This window comes from Aplysia californica, unplaced genomic scaffold, assembly GCF_000002075.1.
Source record: "Aplysia californica isolate F4 #8 unplaced genomic scaffold, AplCal3.0 scaffold00098, whole genome shotgun sequence".
Lineage (NCBI taxonomy): Eukaryota > Metazoa > Mollusca > Gastropoda > Aplysiida > Aplysiidae > Aplysia > Aplysia californica.
Genome location: NW_004797368.1, coordinates 1,061,382 through 1,072,396, shown reverse-complemented (window position 1 = coordinate 1,072,396; position 11,015 = coordinate 1,061,382). Strand labels below are relative to the sequence as shown.

The 11,015-nt window shown below is 40.9% G+C and overlaps 2 protein-coding genes across 3 annotated transcripts in view; one reads left to right on the top strand and one right to left on the bottom strand.

Moving 5' to 3' along the window:
• The window catches only part of LOC101863011 (40S ribosomal protein S18), a 37,782-nt gene that overhangs the window by 1,202 nt on the left and 25,565 nt on the right, over positions 1–11,015 (top strand). Inside the window, exon 2 of the mRNA XM_013080763.2 lies at positions 10,490–10,495. The gene's annotated coding sequence lies outside the window, so the exon portion shown is untranslated. The remainder of the gene's footprint in view (positions 1–10,489; positions 10,496–11,015) is intronic.
• LOC101863255 (vacuolar protein sorting-associated protein 52 homolog) overlaps positions 1–11,015 on the bottom strand; it is a 31,762-nt gene that overhangs the window by 3,645 nt on the left and 17,102 nt on the right. For both annotated transcript variants that reach the window (XM_005095215.3, XM_005095216.3), the window contains 7 exons: positions 5,888–5,945; positions 5,313–5,446; positions 4,185–4,340; positions 3,784–3,902; positions 3,205–3,328; positions 2,488–2,691; positions 1,202–1,379 (listed from right to left, as the gene is read on the bottom strand). In XM_005095215.3, the coding sequence (XP_005095272.1) occupies positions 1,202–1,379; positions 2,488–2,691; positions 3,205–3,328; positions 3,784–3,902; positions 4,185–4,340; positions 5,313–5,446; positions 5,888–5,945 (973 nt within the window). The remainder of the gene's footprint in view (positions 1–1,201; positions 1,380–2,487; positions 2,692–3,204; positions 3,329–3,783; positions 3,903–4,184; positions 4,341–5,312; positions 5,447–5,887; positions 5,946–11,015) is intronic.

Genomic DNA, 11,015 nt, shown 5'->3' with positions numbered 1-11,015 from the left:
GTTTTGAGATGTGTGGTTGGCGGGTGCTTTGGCGTGGTTTGCTCCTTTTTTCTTATCAAACATCTATCGTCCTTATCTTTCCTACTACTTTTTTGTGTTTTTTTTTTTTTGGTGCTTTTTACTAAGCTTCGGCACTTATAATATATGACCTAATTGTGTTGCAAGTGCCGTAAAAAGGCTTAACCAGGAACACCCCCCCCCCTTAAAAAAACAACAAAAAACAAAACAAAACAAAAAAACAAACAGAACAAATAATACCCAGTGTTTCAACCGGTCAGTGTTAGTTAAAAGTTTGATTCCTGTATGGAGACTTTTTATCGAGTACATATTTTATTCATTCACTTTCTGCTGGGACGTTGTATCCCGCTCAGCCCGTTCGAGTTGGTTCTGACAGGCAGGTCGAAGATGCCTCCTAAGTAATCTAAATAGTGTCGATTAGTGTGCAACAATTTAACCATTAAAATTACAGTTTGCTTTTCAAGGCTGTTTTAAGGTGTATAATTTAGGCCCCCTTCCATGCTGGACTATAGAGGGGATGGCCATGGTTCGAATTCCAGACTGGGTGTCCTTGAATTTGGGCTGTTTTGTGAACTTTTCAAAACTTTCAACTTATTTGGCTCGGTCCCATCGGAGACGGACATTAAATTCGGAGGTTCCACCTCATAAATAACCAAATAGCGATAATGAGGAGGGCGTTAATTAAACCCGTTGCTTCCTAGACCCCATGTCCTGTTAGTTTCTAGTATCCGCCTTGAAATGCACTGGGCTGGATGATCGTATGAGCCCCAAGTCAAAGGCGTAGACTTGTCAACAGGTAGCCGATTCTGTCCCGCTTATATATGCGAATTTTTAAAGTTCTGTCTGTCGGTTCCACCTGCCCTGGAAATGTCAGAGCCTGTTCCAAATGTGCTGGCAGTCGCTTGGGACTGGGCGGGCACGAGCTTGGAACTACAGTTGGAAACTTTCTTAGACAACCATCCATTATAGTGGAGAAAAGTTGCCAGTTTGGACGGGCGTCGTCTTATACAGTATGACATGTAACAACCCCCCCCCCCAAATAAAACATACAACCTGACAAACTAACAAATAAAAATCCAATACCACAGGCAATACAAAAATAAGTTTAAAGAAAAAAATCATTGAATTGAACAACCCCTCCCCCCCCTCCAAATCAATCCAGCTTTGGGAGTCTACTACTTACTCTCTTCCTGCTGCAGTCTGTCACTCTGACCTCTCTCCAGACAGACCTCGGCGTCCTTGACAAATGTGACAAGCCCGCCAAAGTGAGGGGCCAGGATTTCTTCCACAAACTCCTGCGTGCGGGCAGCCAGAAGGTCCCGGTACATCTCAGCCTCTTTTGAGTCGTCCGATGTCCGCTCCTGACATAACACAAAAAATATACACAAAATAATAGAACAACCATACAGCCATATTATGTACAAAATACAAAGTACAAAATCTGTCATAGTCTGAAGAGCTAAATCATTTTTTGGTAACTTCAGGCAAATCAATAAAATGGTGTGAAGTTGACAGTGAACATAATTAATAACGATGACACAGATTAAATAAGACAAACCAATGTGTGCCAAAGCGGCTTGTGATGAACCAGTGTTCCAAAAACCAGTTTACGATGAACCAGTGTGCGACAAACCAGTTTACAATGGACCAGTTTTTATGAAAAACCAATTTAGGATGAACCAGTGTGTGACAAACCAATTTAGGATAAACCAGTGTGTGACAAACCAATTCATGATGAACCAGATTTCCAAAAACCAGTTTATGATGAACCAGTGTGCGACAAACCAGTTTGCAATGGACCAGTTTTTTATGAAAAACCAGTTTCAGATGAATCAGAGTGAGATAAACCAGTTCATGATGAACCAGTGTGCACTAAACCAGTTTATAATGAACCAGCGTTCTTGTGACAAATCATTTTATGACAAATTAGTTTATAATGAAGCAGTGTGTGACAAACCAGCTTATGATGAACCAGTTTGAGACAATCCAACTTATAATGAATTAGTGCTTGATAAACCGGATGAACCAGTGTGTAACAAACCAGTTCAATGATGAAGCAGTCTGAGACAAATCAGTTTATAAAGAACCAGTATTCCACAAACCAGTCTATGATAAACCAGTATGTGACAAACCAGTTTATGATCAACAAGTTTTTCATAAACCAGTTTATGATAAACCAGTGTGTGACAAACAAGTGCGTGACAAAACAATTTATAAAACGAACCAGTGAGTGACAAACCAGTATAATGATGAACCAGTATGTGAAAAACCAATTCAAAATAAACCAGTGAGTGACAAACCAAGTTATGATGGACAGGAGTGTAACAAACCGGATGAACCAGTGTGTAACAAACCAATTTTATAATGAACCAGTGTCTGACAAACCAGTTCAATGAAGAACCAATTTGAGAAGAACCCAGTCTACAATAAACCAGTATGCAAGGGCAAAAAGTCAGAGCGAAGCCTCACCACCAGCACGCTGAGCATCATGTCGTAGTTGTTGATGAGAAAAATGAGCTGTTCCTTCCGCTGTGGGAACTCGGCCGCCATCTTGAGGATGAAGTTCTCGACCTCGGCTTGCAGCTGACCCAAGACACGATTCACTCGCTCGTTGGGATATGACACATTGATGCCAACGATGGCTGCCGAGAACTCAGCAAATCTGCGGGTGACCTTTACAAAAAAATAAAATGAAAGGAGCTATAATGGTAAATATTCTTACTTTTCCTTTCATCAAACCAAAACTACAAATGATGGTGTTTAACGGTCAAAATAACAGATACTTCTACTTCACATGGAGTATGTTCAAAACTTTTAACAGTAAATCATTACAATTTTTTTTTAAAGGCATTTTTGACAAGATGTCGCAGCAATGCTCCAATGGGGAGTCTAGACAAAACAATTCAACAATCTTTCATCTCAAAACAAGTGTCAAAATACAACCAAAAAAAATTTTAATTGTGCAGAGAAACAACAAACTACAGCAACAGAACTCACAAAACATGTTCTCAAATGAATGTGTATCCTGATGAAAGGCACACATTCACTGATCCATAACATTTTACAATTCAAAATATTTTGAATCTCTAAAAAGGCTTATAAATTAGAAACTATTAAAAAATAGGAACCTCTTTGAAAATAGAAAATAAAAAGGGTGATCAAAGGTAGGCTACTGCTACAACTCACATAGTGTGGTCGGTTGTCGATGTGGCCCAGTTTGTTGGGGTCACGTTCCCGGACACTCTGGATGTTCATGCTGACAATGTATTCAAAACGAGGCCACAGGTTGCTCAGAATTGTCTCCCAGTACCTGCCAGCAGGGGGTGGGGAAGGGGGCGGTAGAAAGAGACGACAATAGAGAGATTGAGTTATAGCTAACAATAATGCTAACATCAAATCACCCGAACTGACTTTTGTAATACTAGGGCATCATGTCTGGGGAGTGGGGGTGGGGAGGCAGTCACAACATTAAAGTGACCTGAGTCGTAGATAAAAAGTGACCCGAGTTGCTGACAAAAAAAGACCTGAGTCGCAGGTAAAAAGAGACCGGAGATACAGATAAAAGACAAGAAATCTGACAACAAGCCCATCAGAGTTGGAGTTGTTCACAACTACAGTAGGATTTTGCAGTATTTTGGGCACATACAGAGAGAGAACTACCCTGTCACCCCTCAGCACAACACCGAATGGACTGGACAGTGAAAAACAGCCTGACAACGTCCCACAAATGAAAGAACGATGCGCTGACCTTCAGAGCTGACTCACCTGTCCAGAGCTGGAATAGATCGCTTGGCCATGATGCTCTGGTAGCGGTAGACAACATGAGCCGACAGGAAGATGCCGATAGAGTCATAGCACTCCTGCACACTGTCCTCCACCAGTTTCTGGAAGGGAACAAAAAAGACCCACAAAACACACTTAGTGACTACTCTTGAACTTTGCTCCACGGCTGACAACAGCTCAGCAAACATTACAAAAGCAGACAGCTCTAGATGCTAAAACCAACCAAATCCTTGTTACACACACCCATTTCTGTTTTTATTTATTAGAATAAAAATAATGGCAAAAATAAATATAAAAATAATGTGCTCAATCTAAACAACCATAATTTAAGACCAATAAAAACAATCAAATTAGAAAGATATAAAGCCAGTAGGGGCACTGACCAGGAACATGGTGAGGGTTTTCCCCATGATGTTCTCAAAGAGATTCTGGGCCCCAGTGCCGGATACCATGAAGAAGTCGGAGACAAACAGATACTCTCGGCAGCAATTGTCCATCAGGGCAAAGTGAAGACTGCGGAAAATGCTCTCGAAGGAATACTGTGGACAGGCCAACATTGAAAATATTAAGAAAATATAGAATCAACAGCTCACACAGGGTACCGATGACAATGAAATGATAGCCAAAGTCTATAGCTTTCATTAAATTAGTGTGGCTACAAAATGCCAGCCTCAGCTAATTACGTAAAGAGCATGAGCGATTCGGAAATCAATGTAGACAGCATATCTCTAAAACACTTTTGCGCTTTTTGTATATTTATTCATGAAATATAATATCTTCTTCAATCTTTTTCCTATGAGGAATATTAAACGTATCAACAAAATAATGGTGCTTGCCGTCCTCAGTGGATAAAGAGTTGATAAATGTTGCTTTCATTAAAAAAATACATAGCCTACTCAGTTTTAAAAATATAACGAAAAACTCAAAAGTGTAAAAGACATTTGAGAGCATATCAGTTATACACTAAACTGACTTGGTACATGGTACTATAGATAAGCGCATAGAGCTTGCTGTTGAGCGGGGATTTGTGCTATACAAATGCTATCCATTATTATTATTATTTGTTTCTAGTAAGATTGTCACACTGAACAAAGCACAAAACTGTCCCTCTCACCTCCTCAGCCACAACACCTTCCTCCCCCTCCCCCAACTACACTTTCAGCTTCCACTCCTTTTCTTTCTTCTCCCTCTTTTCCTCCTCCTTCTAGTCCATGATCTCCTCCTTCTTTTCTCCCTCTTCCTTCCTGCTGCTCCTCCTTTTCTTCAAACCACTATGTCTTCCTGCTTCTCCCCTTTTTCTTTGACCACTTCTTCCCGCTACTCCTCTTTTTTCTACTTTTCTTCAACCATAACTGCATCTTGTTTCTCCTCCTTATCCTCCTTCTCTTTGACTGTAACTACTTCCTGCTTCTCCTCCTTTTCTTGAACCATAACTACTTCTTTCTTCTCCTCCTCCTGCACCATCTCCTCCCCCTCCACAGTACAAGACAATCACTCCCCCATCCCCTCACCCTGGTCTCTGTCTTGGCCGCGGCGTGTGGCACAATGACGGCAGCCTCCAGCTCCGTGGTGAGGACGTCCCCTCTGTTGCCCAGCGTGAACACCGTCGAGCGGTTCTTCATGGCTGGCTTGGAGGAGAAAAAGCTTGAGGCCGGGTCAAGGTCCATTCATGTTCCCATGTGTGTTTGTGTTTAGTTTTTAGTAAAAGTTTTAGAGTACTTGAAACACAATAAGGTCGTATAAGTGCCAAATATCAGAGGTGTTACAAAAGAGTGACAAATATAAAAAAAGAAGGATGGGAGATAAGGATGATAGATGTTGGATAAGAAAGAAGGCGCACATCACACCAAAGCACTTGTCTGTGTTCATTTAAACGGCTGGTCCGTAAGTGAAGAGCGACATGAATAGAAAGTATTTGGCTTTGATCACATTTGAGGCAAATATACAGACATATGGACTTCAAACAAAAACAAACACAAACTAAGCAGGACACAACAGCTGACTCAGCACATGGCCAAAACACACAGCGACAGTAACACAGAGACTCAATACACGGACATCCCACAGACCACAAAGTCAAGGATATCTTTCTTTGCTGTGTCCTCCACCCCCATGAGGTCATCTCTGGTCGCCGCCTCCTCAAACTGAAACAGAAAAGAAGCATGGCTCATTTAATTTTTCTAAAATGTTTGATGATGAAGAAAAAAAAAAAGTGAGGTCTTGAGTCTGAGAACAACTTTCTAAAAAAAGTCAAGCAACACAGGAGACTCTTGGATGGGTGACCTCTATAGACCCTCCTTGAACAAGAGACAGTTCAGCCTAGCAACATAACAACCCTTGAGGACCCGCCATGCGACAATGGTTAGCAGAGAAGAGAGTAAGTGACTCAATGTTAGTTTGACAATATCTTGTGCATTACCACATCTCTCAGTGGTTGTCACACTTGTCCACATCACTCAGCACCATCACTCCACACACCACGTCACTATCACCACACACCACCCGACCCATCGCCCACATGATCAACCACACATAAGCCAACAGACACAACGAGAAGAAATAGTTCAATGAGTAACCAGAGCCATAGCAACAAGTTTTAAACAAAGAACCTTCATGAGAAAAAAAGACTACTTAATAACCAATCTCTTCCTACTTCCAGTTCCCTGACCCAATTACTCTTTTTTTAAATAGTTTTTAAGTAAAGAAATGCACACTGACAAAAATAGTCACTTAGTGCTGGGAGAAAGATAGACAGACAAAAACAAAGCAGAAATTCGGGAAAGAAAAAGTATGACCTACCAGTCAGTGGAACTGAACATGTACTGGACAACACAGATACAACCGCTTTCATTTTTTTCTTTAATGCAGGTGTATTTTTACACCCAAATCAAGACAATTTACATCATTTAGAAGTAAAGCTTCTGACTCTGTCTGTTAGGGCCAGCCATGGCTGAGAGGCATACAACATCTTGGCAGAAAGACTGAGATGCTCGAAAAAAATTTTCTCCCCACTTGGGGAATCAAGCTCAGGTCTCCCACATGCAACAGCAAAGTGCCTAGCCACTAAACCACAGATACCAGTACACAACTGCTCCCCTTCCCTTAAAAGACAGGGTAGAAAGAGTGATTAGACACACACAAACCTTTATCTCTATTTACACCATTCCGCACATTTCCTAAAGTTTTGTTAAAAGTCAAATGTTAAATTCAAATAATTTTTCGATGACCTTAATCTATTTCAGGGTCAGTGGTTAGAGGGTAACACAATAGGTCTAACTTCCTCAGAACAAGGTATCTCTATAGTTTATCTTGCTTGGTTTCCCAGCACTTAATGTTGTAATCAATCAAGCCCCGCACGTAATAACCTATGTATTTCATCACTCAAACAAAGTTACTGTCAAACACGCACAAAACGAACCGATTTTCAGGTCCCGTTTTTCTTTTATGCCATTCTTATATATATATATATATATATACACACATGTATTCAAAACATAAACATAGCAAAATTCGTACACAATGAAAAGATTTCTGTGACCTGCTGATTTCGCTATATGGTGTGTGTTAGACTCTATGTAAGATTTCACAATGACTATGACAGCATCACACCTCTAGTCGACCACTTATCTTTTACATGCATCGCATAGTCAGAGGAAGATGGTACTGACAGCTTATACCTTTACATACATACATTCACTACACTGAGTGGCTCAAACTAGGTAAAGATAAGTCGTAAATAAAATGTCGTAGAGTATTTATTTAGAAAACAAACTGACCAATAATTTTAAACAATAAAACCATGCACCAGAGACAAGAAAAAAAAAGTTTTTAAAAAAACCTTCCACCAATTGAGAGCCAGGCTTCCCCAGCAGTGGGAAAGAAACAAAAATTACATTGTGCACCTTCCAAACCAAGGGGTGGACACACAACCAGACCACCACAATGCAGCATTCCGGGACCACAGATCTGTATGGACTAAGGGGGAAGGAAGGGGGAATGAGAGAAGGAGAAGGAAAAGGGTGAAGAAGAGGAGGAGGAGAGGAAAAGGAGGAGAATGACGAGGAGGAGGAAGAGGAGAAGTAGGGAGATAAGGTAGTGGAGAAGGAGGAGGAGGAAGATGAGGACGGCAAAGAGGTGATGTAGAGGAGGAAGAAGTTGAGCTAGTAGCACAGATGGAAATGGTTGAAGAGGAGGAGGGGCAAATGAAGAGGTGGAAGGTAGTGGAAAAGAAAGTAGAAAAGGAGAAAGAGCAAAAGAAGGTTGGGGAGGAAGAGGAGGTGTCTTGTAAGATAAGGGGGAGGAGGGAAAGAAGGGAGTCTCCAGGTGACCAGTGACACACTAGACTGACAGTCGACACAGCTCGGATGCTAGACTAAGCACCCATCTCCCTTGTCCGCAGAGCAAAACAAAAATGTTTCATATAATACAGCATAACAAAAGATGAGAGAGAGAGAGAGAATGAAAAGGAGAAAGGGAAAAACTTTACCAGTTTTGCTAACTGTCTCTGATGACAAAGAATTAAAAAAAATTGTTGATAACGAAGAAGGTAATCACAAAACAAAAACAAAAAAATTCCTTAGGAGCAAAACTTTTAAGAAGCAGGGGTTTCTAGAACAAATTGGACAATGCACTGCACTGTAAGTTATTGTAAAAATGCTTGATGACATCACACGAATGGAGAGGGCATTTTCTTTAAGTCTCATACGGTTGAGAGGTCTTTTCCTGACACACACACAAACACACACACACACACACAAACACACACACACAAATAGAAAGACAAGACACAAACAAGAGTGCTCTGAAGTCATTTTTGGACATCACACACACAGACAGACAAGACGCGAATAATGAACAAGAGAACTCTAAAGTCTCAAAATTCTGGGAAAATGATCCTTGGGTTTAACAAAAAAATATTTTTTTTAAACTTGAAAAATCAAACCATTTGTTCCAGTCATCCCTCTACATGCTGCATGACCCCCACGGATCCCTTATACAAACAAAGCCCTTCTCCATTCCCCCACTACACTACACTCCTCTCACACACACACACACACACACACACACACACACACACACACACACACACACACACACACACAGTCCATGAACAACAGAAACCCAATTCCAACCATCTGACCAGTGACGCTTCTTTCCTGACCCTTCACACTGTCCGCTTTGCTTTTCTCATCTCTGACGACAGTCGACCCGACAGAGTAAACCCAACACCAGACAAAACAACTTTCTGCCATGCAAGACAAGACGGCATGCGTTTTGAGCAAGAATCACAGGAGGGAATGGGATAAAAACAAGGCAGACGTATGCAGGACAAGCAAAACAAAGCCAGAAGAAGGAGGAAGGAGGAGAAGTGGGAGGAGGATGAAGACAAAGACGAGAGAAGCCAGCCATGCACAAGCACCTCAACCAGTAAAGAGCAGAGAGAAAGGCCGTCATGTTGCATCGATAAGAATTCTGAGACAAATTCATCCATAGCTATTCTCTAACATTTCCTCACAAGAAGTACAAGTGGCAATCCTGCACTGGAAGGGGGGCCCCTGGGCCTACTGAATACTAGTTAGTTTTTCGTATGCCGATTTTCATGATTCAAAAAACAAAAAAAGAACAAACCTGACCTTCCTGAACTCTACTGACATAAAAATGTGATTCCGTAGGTCTCAACAGAGAAACAAAGCTTACTCTCTAAATTTTGTATATTACCTCTTTTCTTTTTTTTTACATCTTGAACAGAGATCAAATACAATTGATGATAATTAATCCATAAAAGAAGAATTTGATACCTCAATATGTATGCATTCATCTTCACAAACCACTCTCCCAGTTCATTAAACAAGGAAAAATGAACAGAGTTCTGATAGACTAGTTTCGCTTGAGGAAAGAGATACACATCGACACAATAACAGGTACTGATTGTAGGTAAAAAGCAGGTCAGCCATACAGAAACGACAGGGGGGAAGGTAAAGAAGTAGTATCTATCAGTGATGCCCTCCAACCCACTCATTGTTAGCAGAGATGAACATGTGAGACTTTTACATGTACTTCTATACAATAATGGCTATTGATTGGAGATACAAAGCAGGGCAATCACACAGAAACAGCAGGTGGAAAGGTAAAGAAGTAGGACAAATCAGTGATGCCCTCCTATCCACTCATTGTTAGCAGAGATGAGCATGTGAAACTTTTACTGAGAAGAACAAAGCAGTATGTGCAATAAGCAAGAGTTTGTTTAGAACAGAGGCCACAGTAAGTGCTTTCTTGACATTAATCTGAACCAATATAGGGAAGCAGTGAAGAGTGTTGCTAAGGATATGACTCAGACAGTAAAATCATGTCTCTACAAAGACTGCAGTTTTCAAAGAAATACCCTCATGTAACAAAAATATATATTTCTCAAAACCCATAGTGAACCCACATTTACAGTTACAGGCAAGCATGAACCTCCCAATATGTGAAATACCGCATTCAGTCAAAAGCTGAAGAACTGCCTTAGGCAAACAGAAAAACCCGGATATAGCAAAGGAAGAAACAACCCAAAACAAAAGAATCCCATCCTGCTGTTACCATTTTAGAAAAGAATCGAGGTCGAATGATGGTACGTAACACGGTGGACAAGTTTTCCGGGGTCTCTTCACAAGGAATCTGCAAGTTTATACGTCAGTAACAACAACAGTCAACGCTATAGCCCAGCAAATAATACCCTCCCTGTTATAGAAAAGTAGCCCACTCCCCCCTCCCATTCCCTGGCTTAATAAAAAAAAAAGTCACTATCAGAATGACATCTTTTCCCTAGGATGGGATGGAAAAGTCACCGACATCCATTCCCTGGGATGGAAAGGTCACTCCTGGGAGAATGACAACCCTTCCTTTGGGTAACAAAAAAGTCACTGATGGGAGAATGAATTGACTTCCTGCTTCAACTGTCCAGTGAGAATGAGAAATGCAAAGATGTCAGTGTGAGCAATGTTAGGTTTGGGCTTTATCTTTTCCAACATAAGATCCAAGATTCACATCCAAGAAAAAAACAATAACAAAACAACAAACTAACTACACATGCACACACACACACACATCTGAATTTTTCCAAAGAGAACTTGTTAAAACGCAAGCGTGTTAAGTGACAGGTTAAGTCCCGTTCTATACAGATCATCTCTACATCCCAGCTTTATTTGTGTTTCAAAGAGCCCACAAACCCAAAG